At 48.9% G+C, this 19,939-nt stretch overlaps 1 protein-coding gene across 1 annotated transcript in view; it reads left to right on the top strand.

The window, feature by feature from the left end:
- RGS10 (regulator of G protein signaling 10) overlaps positions 1-18,104 on the top strand; it is a 32,179-nt gene extending 14,075 nt beyond the window's left edge. The window contains exons 4-5 of the mRNA XM_008073261.2: positions 4,479-4,622; positions 17,710-18,104. Of these exons, the coding sequence (XP_008071452.1) occupies positions 4,479-4,622; positions 17,710-17,856 (291 nt within the window). The 3' untranslated portion in view covers positions 17,857-18,104. The remainder of the gene's footprint in view (positions 1-4,478; positions 4,623-17,709) is intronic.
- Positions 18,105-19,939: the final 1,835 nt, after the last annotated feature.

Raw genomic sequence — 19,939 nt, 5'->3', positions numbered from 1 at the left:
GCGGGTCTCGAACCCGCGGGCTCAGGCAGTCCACTCACCTCAGCCTCCCAAAGGCGCGGGATTACAGGCTGAGCCGCCGAGCCTGGCTTCTCCTCATCATTTCTATCTGTGTTGCCAGATGCCCCTGAGTTCCTTTCATTTTTGGACATGCTTCTTGAGGGCCCTCAACCCCCTCCCCCGCAGGTGCTTGGGTTTGTTCTTCTTGCGCTCTGCAGAGTCGTCTGCTATTCCTCCAACTGCTTTCCATTTCCTGAGCCAGTTCTCGGAAACTTTCTCATGTCATTTATTTGATATTTTCTTTGCCTCATTCTCTTTCTGAAACTGATGTTCATGAAGCAGGTGGCTTGGTTCTTTAATTTTCTTAGGTGTCTGTCATTGCTCTGTTAAACTCTGGTCTAGCCATGTGGCTCCTTGAGCTATGTCCACCATGTATCCTAGCTTTGGCCCCCCTCCCCTACCTTGGGGATGTGAATCTCCTCTTCTCTCCCTCTCTCTCTCTAATTTACTTTCTAAATAAACTATATTTTCCAATTAAAAAAAAAATTTTTTCCTTAGGTGTTATCTCCAGTTGTCTGTCTGTCTCTCTGGGGAGAGCATGGAGTTAGAATGGCCAGGGATGGAGAGGGACAGGTTGGCAGAGGTGTACGAGGAGGTGAGGTGGGCAGCACTCCCTGCAGTGAGGAGGGCTTACAGGGGATCATGGTTTCCAGCATCCTAGAGCAGAGACTGCGGGACCTGCTGGCCAGGAAGGGACCATTCCTTTACTCTGTGGTAAGTTTGAGGTGTCTGTGGGACATCCACACCCACATTGCTAGAAATCACTTGGCCACATGGGTCCGTAGCTTGGGGATGCTTGGGCTGGTATCTGGGGAGAGCATGGAGTTAGAATGGTCAGCCAAGGGCAGAACTCTGGGAAACCCCAGAACTCACAGGAGACAGAGGGACAGGAGCTGGGATAGGAGACAGACAGATACAGAGAAGGGCTGGGGAATCCTGGGAGGATAGGGCCCTTATGGTGAGGGAGTCGGAAGACAAGAAGGTTGGAGTGGTGAGCAGGACTGGGCCCACATGGTCCAGAGGAGTGTCTGAGGGGCTTCGCAGCCTGGGGAGAGGCAGTGAGCTAGTTGGAGCTGTGCTGGAGGAGCAAATGGGGGAAAAAGGAGAGACACAAGGGCATGTGTTTCTTTTGAGATGATTCAATAAGAAATTGGGGTGGGGAGGCCATTAGCCCCCATGCAGGGGGATATGGAGTGAAAGGTGTCTTGTTTCATCTTCCCAGTGGGATGCATTTGAGCATGCTGACTGGATGAGGGAGAGAGACCCATGTGCAAAGCAGTGTTCTCCTGTGCTTTGGACCCCTGGTGACTTTACTGTTCATCTGTGTAGAAGTTTCTGAGGCTGATAGGAAAGTGAATTTGCTACTTCTGACCATGCACACATTGGGAGCAGGGTTTGAGTGCTGACTTATGACTGAGCCTCCTCATAGCAGAGGCACTGGCAGGCCTTAGAGAAAGGCCCTAGAATGGTGGGGTATCTAGAAGGTGCTTCCCTGGGGACAGACGCTTCCATGGGCAGTCCCAGAGTCGATGGGCCCAAGGAGACTCTTTTGCAGCACCTGCTGGAGCAGAGTCAGATGCTGGGCATATCTCGTCTCCACAGGGAATGTGGGGGCAGTCTAGATTGTGGCCGGGCATGTGGGTCAGAGCTGTGGAAGAGAAGCTGGCCATCCTTCCAGGCCCTGGGCCAGAATCAGCTCCACCAGCGAGTGGCTGCTCTGTTTCTATCCTGACAGTGCCAGAATAGGGTTAACAATGCTCTGGAAAAATCTACCAAAATAGCTGAAGAGACTGGTTCTTCTTTTTTGTGACTGTTCTCGGCCTGGACACTAGGCTTTCCCGTGACCAGCCTGCGGTTGGCAGTCTCAGGGTTTCCCTCTTCAGTCATGCTTCCTAGCTCCACTGAGATAAGCTCGGCTGCTGCAGCCGCTCCTGGGGCACATCCTGTTGACTGGTGCCCGGGGACCCCGACCCCGCACTGTTCTCAGACAGGGGTGGCAGGCGGGAGGGGGCTGGGCTGAGACACCTGCAGGTTTATACAGCTGCAGTCCCCAGAGCCTACTTCCTTTCCCCTGGTTCCTCCTGTCTCCACGCCGAAACCTCAGAATACTCATGACGCCTCCCTGTTGCAGAACCACTCAAGATACCCTGGATTTGTGTATGTGTGTGTGAGAATGTTCAAGGGGGTGGGGTGAGCTCTAAAGTGATTTCTACCCTCAGAGTTCTGCATACAGTTTGCTCATCTGACTGGCTAAAATTCTCCTTTCATGAAGTAAAACAGGAAGTGGTTTTCCTAAAATGTTTCTTCTTGACAGAATGGGAGTAGTGGGAGGGAGGCTTATGGCTTCATGGAGGCTGTGGTCACGGAGATGTCCCCACTGCACCAGGTCTCATGGATGGTCCCCAGACCTGTCCCTTAGAATAGCCACGTGTGTCTTAGAAGGCTCCTGTGTCTTTGAGTCCAGCATCAATTCATTAATCATGATGACAGTCAAGAAAGAACAGATACCATGGCTGTGGGTGTTGACCCCCACCTGGGCAGTCCTCCTCCAAGAATTGGTGAGGCTTGCTTTCTCAGGAGAACAGGACGTATCAGAACATGGTCAGTCTTGGAGTCTTGTGTCATCAGTCCCTGAACCCAAGAAGGCTACTTTCCTCTGCTCTCAAGCACCAGTTATTGAAGTCTTCTGGTGGCTTCCATAAGGCTGAAGGATTTCAGAGCCTGACATTTCCTATACCAAGCTCTGCCACAGCACACAGAGTCCCAGGTGGGCTCTCTCTCTCGAGAAAGACGGTTTTCCAGCCCCCCTCGCCTCCTCCCGCATGTCATAGCACCTCTGCAGCTGCATCTCAGAGACATTTATCGTCTGTCTTGCTCTGTAGGGTAAGGTCATGCTTACATTCTACTGTCTAGAGAAACAGTCCCATCTTTGCTGCTGATGGGGTACGTGCACAGGAAGTCTCTTTTCTCTAAAAGAAAATAGAACTCTCAGGGGAAGTCCTAGAAGAGCAGACTCCTGCATCTGCAGCCCCCACCCCTCCCATGAGGCATGCTGTTTTGAAGACAAAGTACTTACTTTGAAAGTCCATCTCTTAGCATCAGAGAGTGCTCCTGAACCGGCCGCCGCTGGTTTTTGGTGAAACAGGAGTCAGACAGACAGGCGAACGTCTTTTCATCTTTGCTTCCAGGACTGGCAAGGCAGCTGGTACCTACTTAGGGCTACTTAGGGCTCCTACTTCCCAGCAAGACTGCACTTGGGACTTCAGGACAGGCAGCAGATGTTTTCTTCATCGCTTATACTCAGCATCGTGTTACCTGAAAGCAAACACACCCTGCCCTGGAAGGCTGACAGACCGCACAACCCAGAGGCTGATGCTTCTCATAGGGGTGAAACTAGGCAAATCGAAAGGCTGTGGAGCCAAACATTCCTAAGTCTCCCCTGTGTGCTCATCAGAACAGTGGTGCTAATAAGAAAATGACACTTTGCTGCATGTGCAGGGGATTAAGGAAGTGAAAGCACACCTAGCAGGTGTCTGCAGCATAGTAGGTGGTTGATGACTGGTAGGGATAGGTGTGCCTGGTTTAACTTGATTGTTTTATGGTGGTAAAATATGTGTAGCATAAAATTTACCATTTTAATAACTTTTTAGTTTTTAAAGCAACATGTGATAACTGCTGAAAGTAGAAACAGACAGAAAAATCTGGAAGGCAAGCATGAGGACTCAAGGTAGCAGAAAACCTGGGGCAAATGTCTCATTTTTACCATTTTAAAGTGTGCAATTCAGTGGCATTGAGTATAGTCACAATGTTGTACAGTCATCACTATGATCCAGAACTTTTTCATCAACCCATACTGAAACCTCTTACCTACCAGCAGTCACTCCCCATTTCTCCCTTCCCCAAGCCCCTGGTGACCACCAATCCTTCTGTCTCTATGGATTTACCTGTTCTGGATGTTTTGTGTGAATGGAATTATACCATATTGGATTTTGGCTTTTCTCACTTAGCATCCTGTCTTCAAGGCTGGTCCAGGTTGCAGCATGTGTCAGTGCCTCGTTCCTTTTTAGGACAGAATAATATTCCCTCGAGCCTTAATTTGGAGAGGTCACAGGATGGTCCTGAAAATGGTTCTGAGTGCTCACTCTGAGACAGGGTTTCAAATGGTGAGGGTAGCCATGTTAACAGGAGCTATGTCTACACTGCATGAAAGCTGAGGGTGGGGGCTGGGTCACGTGAGCCCCCACAGATAGAGCTGCACTCTGGAGTGGCCTGAGAACCCCGGACTGCTTGGCAGGTGGTGGTGGTGGGGGCTTTTTCCTTTCTCCAGCAGCTCCTCCCAAGCCTGGCTGGAGGGGAGAGCAGGACCCAGGCCAGGAAGGCTGTGCTCACAGATAACAAACAGGCTTCTCTGTCTCCTCCAGATGCAGGAAAAGGCCAAGGAGATCTATGTGACCTTTCTGTCCAGTAAGGCCTCGTCACAAGTCAATGTGGAGGGGCAGTCTCGGCTCAATGAGAAGATTCTAGAAGAACCGCACCCCCTGATGTTCCAGAAACTCCAGGACCAGGTAACCTGGCTTCCCTGCCTGCACCTTGATTTGTAAACCTGTATTTATTCCAGTCCTGGAAGGATTCAGTGAATCATCAAATTCTGGACTTCCTAGAAACCATCTTGTCTGGCTGGGCTAACAGAGGCACACTGAAGGGCAGTGCCTGGTCAGAGTAGGGTCTGCAAACCCAGGATCAGGATTTGACTCAGCAGAGTCTCCCTCAGGGCTGTTTACCCTCAGACTATACATGCTTTGAACCAGTAGGGTTATGTACCTTCTCATATGCGCAGATGTCTCAGTAGAGGGGAGGCTGGGGCTATTTGAGGAACTCGTGTTGAGGAAGCAACATGTGATAACTGCTGAAATTAGGAACAGACAGAAAAATCTAAAAAGCAAGCATGAAGACGCAAAGTGGTAGGGGACCCAGGGCAAATGTCCAAACATCTCCACCTCCTTCCTGTAGTCCAATAGCATAAGCTAGGTCATAATGTAGTCCCCAGGCCATAGTGAAAAGGCTAGCAAACGACAACATGTTCCATGGGAATTCTCTGTCAAATCTGGCTGTCGAAGGAACATGAGAGACTTGTTGAGGACCTCCTGGAGCTGGTGATTTTGAGCCAATGGGAAGGATGCTTGGACATGGATTGGTGGAGGGAAAGGGAGTTGAATGTATGGTGAAAAGACAGTTTTTGTGGCTGTAGCCATATGGAAATACCCATCCATCCTGGACCTCAGAGTCTTTTAAGAACTCCCTAGGGTACTTTAGTGCAACCAGGGTTGAGAGTGTTCTGTCCCCTGTGTTCCAGGTATTCTGAATAATCACAACAATAGGGCCCACCCTTTGAGCATGATGGCATACTTGGTGTGTATTGTCTTGTTTGATCGCCAGTGAGTATTATTCTTCCCATTTTACTGATGAGAAAAGCAGGGTTCAAGGAAACTAAGTGCTCTGCTAGCTTTAAGCACTTAAAGTCATACAGATGGTAGAAAGTACTAGAAGCTGGGTTACGCTTGCCCACCTGCCTTCAAAGACTGTGTTCCCCCTCAAACCCCCACGTGTTGTTCTCTCAGACTACTTGGCAGCCTCTTGCTGTTTGTCAGAGCCCCTGGAGCAGGAGGTTTGGACAGGTTTTGTGGCTTTCGGCACTCCTATTTCCCAGGACTGCAGAAGCCACAGTAGGAGTGAGGAAAGAGAGACTGAGATGACTCCCAGAAATCCCACAAAATATCTCAAAGCGAGCCCAACATCTGTGACCTGGCACACCTGTTGGAGTCAGAGATTGGGAGCATTTGCTGGCACAGCAAGGAGTTAACACTAGGGACAGAGACTGATTTTGGGGTTTGTTTTTTTTTTTTTAGTAATGAATAAAAATTTTTAAAAATAACTTTTATCTATCTAAATGTCATACATTCTCAACAAAAGAAACTTGGAAAAGCAAAATATGAAGAGGAAAAAAACCCTCATGATTTCACATCTGGAGATACCACTATATAACATTCAATCTGTAGACTTTCCATCTTTTTTTTTTTTTGAGTTGGAGTCTCACTCTGTCGCCCAGACTGGAGTGCAGTGGCCGCTCCCGGCCACCGCAGCCTCGACCTGCTGGGCTCCGGCGATCCTTCTGCCTCAGCTTTCCAAGTAGCTGGAACTACAGGCGCGTGCTACCACACCCGGCTAATTTTTTGATTTATTGTAGAGATGAGGTCTTGCCAAGTTGCCCAGGCGGGTCTCAAACCCGCGGGCTCATGCAATCCACTCACCTCAGCCTCCCAAAGTGCTGGGATTACAGGCTGAGCCACTGAGTCCGGCTCATCTTTTTTTTTTTTTTGAGTCAGAGTTTCTGTCACGCAGGCTGTGCCAGGCTGTCCCAGGCATGCTCATGGTCACCGCAGCCTCAACTTGCTGGGCTCAGGCAATCCTTTTACCTCAGTCTTTTAAGTAGTTGGAACTACAAGCGTGTGCCACCATACCTGGCTAATTTTTTTATTTATTGTAGAGAAGGTTCTTGTCAGGTTGCCTAGGCTGGTCTCAAACGCCTGGGCTCAGGCAATCCTCTTGCCTCCACCTCCCAAAGCTGGGATGACAGGCATGAACCATCGCAACCAGCTCTTTTTTTTTTTGAGTTGGAGTCTCACTCTGTCATCCAGACTGGAGTGCAGTGGCACACTCACAGCCACCGCAGCCTTGATCTGCTGGGCTCAGGCGATCTTTCTACCTCAGCCTTCAAAGTAGCTGGAACTACAGGTGTGTGCTACCACACCCAGATAATTTCTTTTTGTGTGTGTGATTTTTCATAGAGACGAGGTCTCACCAAATTGCCCAGGCTGGTCTCGCATCCCTGGGCTCAGGCAATTCTCTTGTCTCCATGTCCCAAAGTACTGGGATTACAGGCTGAGTTACTGAGCCCAGCCTTTTTTTTTTTTTCTTTCTATAAATACACATATGCACTTGCACATAGCAGATGTGCTATAATAAATGCAATAATAACAGATATGTTTATGCACACACACAAACAGATGTACAGTCCAAACTAGTGAATGTAAAGAAAGTATTGCTGTACACTGTTGTTAAAAATCAGTTATTTGGTAGTTCCAGCCTGGAAGGCTGAGGCAGAAGAATCGCCAGAGCCCAGCAGGTCGCTGGGGTGGCCTTGAGCATGCCACTGCACTCCAGTCTGGGCGACAGAGTGAGACTCCAACTCAAAAAAAAAAAAAAAAAATCAGTTAGAGAGTGAGAAAGATGCACTATCTTCCCAAGGCATAAGTGGGTGAAAAGAAGATATTTGGAATCACAGATGATTTCACGTGAGCAAGCCCCTGTGAAGGGCCTCTAGGTTCTGTTTTGCTTTGGAAAACTGCCTCTGGGTCCATGCTGGTAACTGTCAAAATGCATGGTCTGTGGTTCTTTGCTCCCCAAAGGTCTCTTTGAGGGCCCTGTTTTCCTGAGTGGAGGAGACTGAAACTGAAGGAAACATGTTTGGAGCCACAAGATTTCACATAACTTTAAAAAGCGTTTGCGCTGCACCGCATGGCTTTACAGTGGGGCCGCGGGGAAGGCTGCTTTCTGTGCCTTCAGCATGTTCTCCCTGGGAAAGCGCCAGGGTAACTAAGCTCCTGGTCACAGTGCAGGGCTCCACTGCTCCAGGGGCTACTGTGGGGGCAGCTCTGACTTTTGGGACCCAGCTGGAACCTCCCAGAGCATCAGCTAGGTGAGCCGGCACCCATGTATCCTGTTTAAGGGAGCGCTTCGGGGGTTTTTACCCAGGTCCTGTTCATTCCTGGTTTGTGCACAGTTCTAGCAGGTTCTGGCTTTCCAGTTGACAGCAGGTTTGGATTGCTAGTAGAGGCTGCTGAGGGACAGGCGGCAAGGAGGGACAGGCGGCAAGAAGTGGCAACTAACAGCCTGAGGGGAGAAATGACACCGAATGCAAACGTGTGGGACTCCACTGCCACCTGCCACACTGTGGACACCCCTGTGCTGTAGCATGGTGACATGATTAGTGAGCCTGATGACCTCAAGCTGTCAAGCAAAAGTTAAATGGTGGTCAGCGGATGATGTGCAGAATGCATTGTTCATTTTAATGAACGTTTCATCAAAAATAGCATCTTAAGAGAAGTTTAGGGGCTTAAAGCTTTGTTGCCTGGAAAAATGATGTTAAGAGGGGAGATGGTTCTCTGATTTAATTTAGTACTGCAAGCTTGGCCCAGTTGTGTGCCCAGTTTGCTGGCAAAGCCAGGAAAGACGAGAAGTAGTTCTGTAGGCATATCCTTGATATTTGAACCTGGAGACAAAGACGGCTGTTTGGCAAATTTAAACTGAAGGAAGCAGAAAGGATGGGGGCCATCCTGCAAAGAGTTGGCCTCTTCAATGAATTGCAGTGCCCTACAGTGTCCTTTTTCCCCCTTCTTTTAAAGATCCACTACTGGGAGATCTGTTTAGTTCTGGTTGGTTTGCTGATTTGTAGGTTTGTTGTTTTATTTATTCCTTTATGTTACAAATATTAACTGAGGTTCTAATATGTGCCAGGGACTGTGCTGGGAGCTGTTTGTGCAGTAAAGAAATCAGCATCTGTCCACCCATGCGGACAGAAAAAGATAAATGCAAAGAAGAAAATATGATAGGGAATGGGCTGAGAGAGACTGAGGAGTGGCCTGTTTGGGTCTAGTGATCAAAGAGGGCTCCCTGATGAGGTGACTGAGACCTAAATGAAAAGGGGGAGCTAGATGAGATGACCTTGAAAGCAGGACTGAGCGCAAAGACCCAAGGCAGGAGTCAGCTGGGTGTGTCGTGGGGGTCAGTGCGGCTAGAGGGTAGCCAGTGATGGGGTTTGTGGAAGCTTAGTGGAGAGGGACTACCCCGAGGCTGTGACATCCAGTTCAACTGCAGGGATTTGGAACAGTGGCTATCTATAGAATGTGCCGGTTAGGCTAGTAAGGGTTGGACTTCTTGAAGGCTGAGCACCTTGGCTGTGGTCCCCAGCTCTGGGTGAGGATGCGGATGACTAGACCCAGAACTGTCTCCATTACTAGAAAGTCAGCCGTCAACCCTTGACCTCCTGACCACGGCTCATCATTTGTGCCCGGATGTCCTGACCTCTGCCTCTTCCCTACCCCCTGCCCCTCACTTCCTGGATGCTGAGCTCAGATTCACCGCTACTGTCACCGTGTATTAAGCTGGCACTGAGGGAACGCCCTCTTCCCGAAGGGGTTCATACTCCAGTCTTGTCTCCATCTGACCCCAGGTGGGTTCTGTTTCTTTTCTTCTCCTCCTCCTTCTTCCTTCTTCCTTCTTCTTTTTAAAGAGACAGGGTCTTACTCTTGCTCAGGCTGGTCTTGGACTCCTGTGCTCAAGCAATCGTCCCGCCTCAAAGGAGTTTACAGATGTTCAATGCCTGGTGTTCCAAAACTGCCCCCTAATAGCCACAGTCTTATTTTCTTAGACCTGACTCCCCCTACCCCGACTTCTTTGCCTTTGGAATTCAGTGGCTGTGAGACCTCGGGCCAGACACGACCCCTCTCTGTGCCTCACTTTCCTCATTTGCGAAGTGGAGGTTGTCACAAGGCAGTCACAAGGATGAACTACGGTTATGTCTGAAGTGCTTATGTGGTGAGTGTCTGGGCTGCAGTCAGCCCTCCGTAATGCCACTGTGTGTGTCCTTTAAAGTGTAACAGGAAGATGAATTTTTGCTTAATGCAGTGGTTCTCTACCAGAGGTGATTTTCTTCCCAGAGGACATTTTTGATTGTCTCAACCGGGGTGGGGTGTTATTGGCTCTTAGTAGGCGAGGCCAAGGCTGCTACTGAACACCTGCAGCGCACAGGACAGCCCTGGGATGCAGATTATCAGGAGTGCGAAGGCTGAGGACTTGGCTTAATGTGACTTCCGAAAATGTGGCAGAGTTCATTTGCCCTGCCCACACTAAGTCTCAGGTCCACACCTGAAAAGCAATGCAAAGCGCATATGTCAGTTCCCTACACCTTAGGGCCTTCCTGGAAGGCACTGAGACTAACCCTCTTCACAGTCAACTCCAGGCCTTCTCCAGTAGTCTTGCATGAGGCGTGGGACCTAGCACCACCATGTGTGAATGGGAGAGTTTGCTGGGGTGCGAGGGACCTGCCACTAGCCCAAGGTCTGCGGCTGGAAAGGGAGAGGGTGGAGCCTTGAGCCCAGGCCGTCTGGTTTGGCTGGATCCTTCTTACTGCACCACTGGCCCAATGAAGACCATTCTCCACATGAAGCAGTCATATTTGGAACAGCAGACTTCCACCTCAACAGATTTCTCTGGAAAACTGCCACTATTTTTCCTTCATGGATATTGGCACAGACAGTGTTGTCCGTGGCATTTAACAATCCACGTGCTTACCTCCCTCTCTTTTCCCATGTCTGTCTCCCTTGCTCAGTCATGCTCGCCCTTGCCCTGATTCTAGAACATTCCATCAGCTGTTACTCAGGCCCTGAATGTCAACTATACCACAAGGGGATCCAGTGTAGTCACAGCAGCCTAACACACTTTTCCTTGTCAAATAAATGGGAACATCAGTCTGTGCTGGCCCTGCTAACATAATGGCCAAACGTAGGGGTCCTGTTGACCACCATGGCAGGGAACTCCATGGATGAAGCCAGCACAGGAACCAGCTGAGCTGGTGCTAGCCAGGGGCATGAATCGACCTGTTACTATATTGCTCAGGATTCTGGACAGGTTAATTTAACACATTATTTGACATTGTTGAATTAGTATGTGTTCATTGTTAAGACAAAAGGAAATTCATGGCCATATGTGGTGGCTCATGCATGTAATCTCAGTACTTTGGGAGGCTGAGGTGGGAGGATTGCTTGAACCTGGGAGTTTGAGACCAGCCTGGACAGCATAGTGAGACTTAATCTCTACAAAAAATTAGCATGCCTGTAGTCCCAGCTACTCAGGAGACTGAGGTGGAAGGATCTCCTCAGCACAGGAGGTTGAGGCCGTGGTTAGTTGTGATCGTGCCACTGCACTCTAGCCTGGGCAACAGAGTGAGATGCCAACTCAAAAAAAAAAGTCAGAAGAAGAAGAAGAAGAATATTCATGTAATTCAGGAGGGCACAAAGGGAAAAGTTAAAATCCCCCAGATCCTACCTTCTTTCTTTCTCTCTCTCTCCCTCTCCTTAGCGGAAAATCTGTTATGTTGTGTGTCCTTTCAGACCCTCCTCGGACATTTAAGAATGGAACACTTTGAAATTTGCTCAGTGACTCAAAGTTGAACCATATGAAAGATTTAAAACAAAATTCTGCCCTGACAAGTTTCTCAGCACCAGTTTATGCACTTTTCTTGCTGGGAAGCCTCTGGCTTAGATTCCACGACACAGCGTGATCTGGAATAGCTATGGGATCTGTTAAGATAGAAAGGCCTAGTTCGTTGCAAACAGCAACTTTAGATTCTGCTTGCTTGGTCCATCTGAGAGAAGGGCACAGGTCTGGGGTACCCATTCTTCTTCCATAGATGTTGGGGATCCCAATGGCTATGTTTAAAAGGAGATTTCATATCTACCAGGGCGTCCCCACCAGGGTTCGGGGCTGGTGCTAACCTCTAATCTGGAAAGGCGGTGCGGAGATGGCATTCTCCACTCTAAAGGAAGTCCTCAGCCTCTGATGCTTTAAAAAAAATTTTTAAGACTTTGGTAAGGTATCAGTGCTCCCAGTCACATCCTTGACATAGAAAGGAACCATGAATTGGGCCCCTTCTTAGCAATGTAGTTTCTTTGAATTTCCCCAGAACCCAAGAGGTGAGAAACGCTTCCTTTTTTGACATAACTAAGAAGGGGTGGACCATCTGGTGAGAACCCAGGGTGGGGGAGGGTCTGTCTGGCCTATGGGCATCATCTTGGGGTCCTTTTCCTCCCCCAGTCCCTTATTTCTCCAAACAGGAGAAAACAGGACCCTGGTCTGAGCTCCCCTGTGTGACCACGGTCCTCTCTCCTGGACTGTGATGGTGGCCAGAGCCAGGGATTCAGGACATCTCAGTCTTATGGGTGCTGCTGACATTTGCTCCAAAAGCTCAAACCCAGGACAGAAATTGGCATTTTCCAATGTGCTGAGCTGGAAAGGACAGGTCGTGGGTTTGGGAAGGAAGGTTGTCTCTGTATCTCCCATAACCGTTTGCCCTATGAGGAGTGCGGCGTGAAGGACAGTATTTGAAATACTTTGAGGCTTTTTTGCAACTTTAAAATGGTGTTTGGGGAAAGCAGAGGGGAGAGTGGGTGCCAGAAGAGCACTTAACTCCCCTTCCCATGGCAAAAGGCAAAAATAAAATGCCTTCTCTCCAAGCAGAAAGCATGACATGCTACTTGAGCCTAGAGTTTGAGTGGAATGGACTCCTGGAAAAAGTGGAAAAACTGCCCCACACATGACCACACTGGACCCATAGTTTGGGAGAGGATTTCATACCAAGTCGGGTCTTTCTGACTCATCTGTGTCCTGCTTTCTTCTGGAGTTCCATCCCCCGCCACAAGTAGTCCATCACTGGCTGACCTGGAGCAGGAGCACTGTCCAGGTGACAGAACCTCCCATGTGGCCCGCTTGGTGCTCTGGGACAAGGGCTGACTTAAGCTGCTTTGTCTTCTCCCCCGATCTCTGCCAGCTGCCCTCGGACCTTTTCTCGAGGGCATCCATTCCCATTTGAGGAAAAGGGGAGATGGTCTTCGCTGCAGGGGTGCACATGCCCGCCCGTGCCTTGCCACAGCAGCCTCTTCAGTGCCTGGCTAATTCTGACGGCTGGAGGGATGGGAGCTTTTTTCCTTCCCACTTTCTATCTGCTTGCGTGGGTATGAAGACCTGTCTGTCTTCTGGGTATGAGGGGGGAGAGAACACATTCTAGAGCTGTGGTTCAGAGATGGCAGTGTTTGTGGCCTTTCAGCAATTTTCACATAAAAGCTAAACCACGTTCTTGAAGCAAATGTGAAACCCCATTAATGAAACTTTCATTGCCTTGAAGGATTATTCTTTGTCTCCTTGTACCTGATCGAAATAACATGGCAGAGGGTTTTGAGGAGAAGAAGGATGCATGTTTTGTTGAGAGCTTCTACTGTATTTGTCTTCTGAGAAGTGTTAAAATATTTGCTAGGCTTGAAACACAAAAATCAAGACAGTGACGAAGTGTTCGTGGAGGGGCCTTTAAGGCTAGTTAAGCAACTCATGCCTCACAGAGGAGGATGCTTCAGCAAGGAAATCCTTTCCAGAGCAGTCCTTTTGAGCAGTCTGATGTTGGAGTACTGCATGGATATTTTTCTTTGCAGAAAGTCCAGACCTAATCAATCACCGAGCCATCTGGGGTCTGGCGAGAGAGAGGCGCCGTGATGATCGAGTGGCCTTGTACTGCGTGGCGTCGTGCCCTCGCACATCCGCAGGAAGGCTCCCTTCTCGTTTTTCTCGAGTCCCACCTCCGGCAGCCTGCAGGACTGGGTCCCCAGGCAACCATGTTAAACAGTTTACAGTCCAGGCATGCGGTTCACAGATGTAGGAGCTGCCAAACCCAAAACCTTGCGAAGCCACGGCCGTGTTGGCCAAAAAAAGAAAGAAAAAAAGACCCAGAATGCAACTCAGCTGCCAACTTGAGCATTCTGCTTTGGCGGCTGCCCATCCCTCGGACTGATCATCTGCCTTAGCTCGGCTCCAGTGCCTTCTGCCCCCTCCGAGCTGCCTCCTCATACCTGATGTCTCTCTTTTCTCTTCTCTTCTCTACAGACACTTGAGGAGTCTGACCATGTTGTTCAGGTGATGACCACAGTCTGGCCACTTCTCCCCATCGGGAACTCCTGTTTTGTAGAGCTGTCAGGGCCCTCCGGGGCCAGCTCGTTTTCTGTGCCTGAGTGGGAGTGAGGTGAAATCAGTAAGCCAGTTGTATTACTTTCCTAGGGCTGTCATAGCAAATTACCATAAAAATAGAATGACTTAAGACAGCAGAAACTTATTCTCTCACAGTTCAGGAGGCTAGAAGTCTGAAATTAAGGTGTTGGCAGGACCGAGCTCCCTCTCAAGGCCTAGGTGATCCTGCTTGCCTCTTCCAGCTTACAGACTGCTGGGAGCAGCCGGCCATCCTGGGTTTTCCTTGGCATGTCACTGCCTTACTCCCGTCTCTGCCTCTGTCTTTCCATGGTCTTCTTTCCTCTCTGTGTTCGCTCCTCTTCCCATGAGGACTCCAGTCCTTGGATTTAGGGCCCATCCCAAATGCAGAATGGCTTGATTTTGAAATCCTTAACCAAGGCTATTTAAAATAAGGTCCCATACTGAGGTGCCAGGTAGACGTAAGCTTTAGTGGGGACACTATTGAACCCACAACTGAGCTTTAGGGATATTTATTTTTCAACTATACACACAAACACACTCCTAAATCGTGTATTTGGGATAGTCGTTTTTAGATTTGATGTGTTTTTAAAATTGAGTATCCGTCTTTTAAGATCCATGGACAGTTTTCCGTGTTAAATTCTCTTTGCAGACCTCATTTCTAATGACTGTGAGTTGTCCTGCTGTATAAGTGGCAGGATGGTCTAGTGGTTAGGAGAGTGGGCTCCAGAACCTGCTAGGGTTTGTCTCCTGTCTGTCTCTTTTGCTCACTGTCATGGACTGGACTGTGTCCCCCTAAATTCACATGTCAAGCTCCTAACCCCCAGTACCTCAGAATGTATATTTGGAGATAGGTCCTTTAAAGGGGTAATTAACATTAAATGAGGTCATTAGATGGATCCTAATCCAATCTGACTGGTGCTCTTCTAAGACGAGATTAGGACACACGTGCACCTGGGAAGAGCCTGTGAAGACCCAGGGAATAGGCGGTCATCTACAAGCTGAGGAGAGGGGCCACAGAAAAAACCAGCCCTGATAGCACCTTGACTTTGGACTTCTAGCCTCCAGAACTGTGATGAAATGGAACTGATAAGCCCCCATTTCCTTCTCTGTAAAGTTGGGGTTCTCATAAGGCTGCAGTGAGCCTTGACTGAGAGACTGCTCCACACGCTGCCTGGCAGAGGGCTAGAAGCCTCTGTCAGCCATGGTGCTACCACCAGTTCATGCCCCACCCTCTGCTGTGGCACACTGGGTGGTTTCTATTCACGTACTTGGTAAGCATTTATGGGACCCCAGCTGTGGCCATTTGCTTCATGATAAATAAGGCTGTAGTCAGCAGCTGGACACACTGCCTTTGGTGACTTTCTTAGAAGAGATTTTAGGCATATTCTCCCTCCTCTGAGCCATCTGTGCTGAGCCCCACCATGAGGCCTCTGTCCCAGGAGCAACCTATTGCCAAGTGCTTCTGAGCCAGGACCCAGGAGGCCCTTTGTGGGTGGCAATGGGAAGCCTTTCCTGTGCACCTTATGTAGAGCTACCAGGCTCCTCACAGCCCAGAAGGGTGAGGCCACATCCCTTCCTTCCTCCAGTCTGTCTGAGACCACGGCTGCCTCCCTCCCCAAGAAGGAATCTCCAGCCTGAGGACTAATGCACTTGCGGGGCATTTCACTGCTGCAGCAGGGAGTGGCCCTTAAGCTCTTCTTAAATAGTCCATAGCTCCCTCCCTGAGCTTGGGCAGAAGAGCCTGCAGCCTCTTGGGATCTCCTGGAGGCTGAGCCTGTTGCAGCCCCTAAGCCTTCTCCCAGCTGAAGTAGCCTCCCTGGCTCCTTCCCTCCCCCAGCACTCCCCTTGCCCTGGGTGCCCCCAGAGCCAGCCTTTTTTCTTCTCTCTTTTGAAGTCTGGGCCACAGAGCCACTACAGGCAAACAGGATGTTCCTCTCCCACACTCAAAGACTTCACACAAGACACTTGGGTTGTACCGCATCCTGCCCGGAGTGATGGGTCCCATCTGCGTGGACCTCGTATGGGAGTGAGTACAGAGCTGGGTGCCAAGAGGGACCCTCATGGCGTTGGTTTCATTAGTTACCCTTTGAGCATCTGTTCTGAACACCGAACTAGACAGGTGTCTACAGGTTCCCTTTGGGGGCTCTTGTGCCTTAAGGGGCTGAGTTGTGCAGGTGGTGAGGGATGGTGATACCTGCTTAGCACATTTGTGGGAAGCCATGAAAGGGCAGTGGCATTCCTCATCCTCTGCCTCACCCCTGGCTAGGACTTTTGTATTTTCTGGGGTTTAAAAACTTTTTTATCTTCAAACTTCAGCAAATTACAATCAAATCTAGGATTATAAAATTGCTACAAAATAGATGACTGTTCTAGAGAGGTCCAGGATAGGGTCCCAGGGAGACAGGGTCTTTCTGAGAAAATAGAGAGCTTGGGTAAGACTGGAAGGGTCCCAGGGAGTGGGCAGGCACTAGCTGAACAGCTTAAAGAAAACCAAAAGTCCCAAGTCTTTCCTTGGCTTGTGGACTCGTAGCAAAAATTCTCAGGCAGTCCTGTTGCAGTTGGAGTAGGAAAAGGAAGGTTTCCATTTCCTCCTGAGGTACCTCCATCAGACATTTAATTTACAAACTAGTTTGTGTGTGTTGGGAGAGGGTGAGTTTAAAAGATGTCAGGTTTTTACCACCCACTTGACAACCTCGCCTGGCAGTGAGATACATTCTAAACACCTCTGGAACTTTCCATTTGGTTTGAGCCTGTGTTCATGTCATAAGTGAAAGCATCAGGGTGCACCGTGTGGATTTTTCAGTCTGCAGAATATCCTGAAAGTTAACTGGAAAGGTCTGAGAAAGAAAGATGAAGGGGGGGACAGAGGCCATACCCCTCAGCAGCCAGAAAAGACTTTTTGCTTCTCCCTTCCCTGCCCCTTTCCTAGGGCAAGTGAGGAGGGCATAGGCCATAGGATTGATTGGGCGTGGATGCCAGCAGTAGGGACTGTGGCCCGGAGGAGAGGTCCCGTGGAAACCAGAGGAAGCTTCTGTGCCTGGGGACAGACAGCTCCTTGAGCACCGGCTGTGCCAGCAGAGGGCAGCCCTCTAATTCGGAGGACTTCAGCCAGGTCAGGAGTCCTCACCCACCTGACATGCCTTAGAACCGCTTCTCTCTAAAGATGTGTGCCTCAGCCTGATCGCCCGGACTTTGCATTCTGCAGCCGGCTGCTGTTTTCTTTAATTGTTCCTGAAGTCTCTCCTTGTTAACTGTAGTTTTACTCCTCTGCCCTGCATTGTTTTGATTCTTGGCACAATAATAGGTTTGTCTGAGATCTTGGATGCCAGGCTCACTGGGGGTCTTCACGATGTTGGCATCATCTGATATGACAATGGCTTTCTTAACCCCACTGCCTCTACAGAAACGGTTTCTGTTCTGCTATTTCAAGCTCTTGGGGAAATGTGTCCTTGTGTTATCTGTCCAAATAAAGTGGAGAATCTTAAAGGACCTTCTCATACAAGGTGGTGAATCAGTGCTGCGTGAATGTATACTTCAGTGGAAAATAAAGATGTATTTGTGTGACTCTCTAAACTATATGTTCCATTGAGATGACTGCGTAATGACCCAAACTATCCAGGAACGCTGCCCTGCCCAGCACATGACTGGCTTTAGATTTCTCTGTGAGTTAACAAACGTCTTTGTATTCTTTGGCACATGGTGGGTATTTAATAAATATTTGATAGGATGATTCATGGCCAAGATTAGCCTCAGCCTTCAGACTCTTTTTCTTTTCTCCTCCAGATCTTCAATCTCATGAAATATGACAGCTACAGCCGCTTCTTAAAGTCTGACTTGTTTTTAAAACACAAGCGAACCGAGGAAGAGGAAGAAGATCCACCTGATGCTCAAACTGCAGCTAAAAGAGCTTCCAGAATTTATAACACATGAGACCCCAAGGAGCCAGGCCTGGCAGCTTTAAGAAGCAAAGGCACCTACTCTCAGGACCGTGCAGGGTTTATTATTGCTTTGCTGTTTGCGAGGACTGAAATGTGCACCCTTCAATTTTATGTATTTTATTAACCGCTTCACCAGTACGATTTGCATGATGGCTAATCTTACATAAAAAAAAAAAAAAAAAAAGAAACAAATAGCTTTGAAGTGTTAGTTCACAAAACAGAGATTCCTTCAACACTGGACACTTTGAGCATTTTATAGCTTGATAAAACTTCATGTGAGGCCACAAGGTGACACATATCACCACCTTTTACCTTGTAAAGTCTTTCCCCTGACTCACTGGTGACGAGTTACAGGTGTCCACAGATTCACTTGGCAAATTAACTCAAACTTGAGTTGATCTGACAAACCCGGGCTGCTGAGGGGTTTGTCAGATCAACTCAAGTTGTCAGTTGCCTTTTGGGTTAAATACTTCTGGAGAGCAAGTTTAGTGCTGGAAAAAAAATTAATCACTGACAGCACGAAAGACTTGGAGAACTTGTGTGAGAGTGTGATCAAAGGGTTATCATTTCTCGTGTGTGGGTTGGTGCTGGTTTTGCCCGCAGTCCATGACATTTCATGCAACACAGATAAATCGTTCATCTTGACAGAAACAAGATCTCAACCAGGAAGGAAAAAAAGACAAGTGGGAAGTTTTCAGGGTCCCCATGGCAACGCCAGGTGGTGTTGACTGGGACTGCAGGGCAGGCAGGTAAAGCGGGTGGGGACGTCCCTTTCTCCCACAGCCCACCTGGAGATGCACGACCCTTTCCTCTCTGCTCCTAGTCTTTGCTGGACTTGTTAGCTCTGGCTTGAGACTTCAGCGGGAAAAGAAATGTGTCTTTGGGCCTGCTCTCACTTCTGCTAAGCCCTGAGCTCCAATACTATTACTGCAGAGTGACCAGCCTCTGTTGCTTGTTGAGTCTCCACTTGCAAATTCCCTGGTGTTGAAGCTGACTATAGAATTAATCGATCAAACCAGGGTGCTTTTGAGAGAGAAGAGGGAATGAGTTTAATAATTACAATGAGACAGTGCCTCTTATAAGCCATCACTTGTTCTATCCTGAGTAGCCCAGTTTGCAAAGTCACCTTACGAATGACCTTTCCCTACATGAGCTCTTGAGCAGTCCCCAGACTCCCTAGCCATTCTGTCCAGACACTGTGGCCAGATGCTTTCTGTCCTCCTATCTTGAGCCTGGTGAAGGGATGGCCTCCAGGGAGCCGTTCGCTGCCAAGAACTGAGTGGCCCAGCCGGGCATTCATCAGAAACAGCAAACATGGGCTTCTCTGCCCTCCTCAGGTACTTCCCAGAGAGGCCTGCTCTGCATCTGCCTTTTCTGCCCATCTCCAGAATCTGGGAAGGAAACAGTGATGCTGAGAATGACACCCAAGGGCCCTGTCATCAGAGAAACCCAGCCCATTGTCAAACAGAGCAGACTGATGCATTTTAAAGAGTAAAGGTTAAAAGCACAGGGTCTCTAGCTCAACTTTCTGCTTGTGAATCAGAAAAGCTCAGGGATGCAGACCCAGTCCACTGCACCATTGCAGAGGCAGGGAGGCTTAGGGGTGACCTGCTTGACTCCTGTTGGAGAGCCTGTCATGGGCTGACCCCAGAGACTGCAGGTGGGCTAGGAAGCCTCTCTGACTTTTTCCCTTTTGCCACGAGGTTCAGGAACACTTTGAGAAGTCTCTTTGTAAACATTTGAATACGGGAAACAGCCAGAGTTAGCCAGAAGATTATTCACCAAAAGAAAAGGACCTCACTTCCTTTTTTTTTTTTCCCCACTTAGATGCTGCATGAAAAGCTGAGTGCCTGCAGGGTGGTGAGCTGCAGAAGTTTAGCCACTGCCAACTCCTACAGCCCCAGATGAATTTACGCTACTTCTGGCTTGATCCCACCTGACTGCTTTTCCTGAAGCAGTTGCAAAAGTGAGGCTGAAGTGTGGGGAATCCACATGGCCAACCTGATGCTTCAACTCAGCCCTTCATTTTCTTTTTTTTTTTTTTTTTTGAACTGGAGTCTCACTCTGTCGCCCAG

This window comes from Carlito syrichta, unplaced genomic scaffold (assembly GCF_000164805.1).
Source record: "Carlito syrichta isolate Samal-C Ts95f unplaced genomic scaffold, Tarsius_syrichta-2.0.1 Scaffold315801, whole genome shotgun sequence".
NCBI classification, from domain to species: Eukaryota; Metazoa; Chordata; class Mammalia; order Primates; family Tarsiidae; genus Carlito; species Carlito syrichta.
This window is presented reverse-complemented; position numbering and strand designations above follow the sequence as displayed.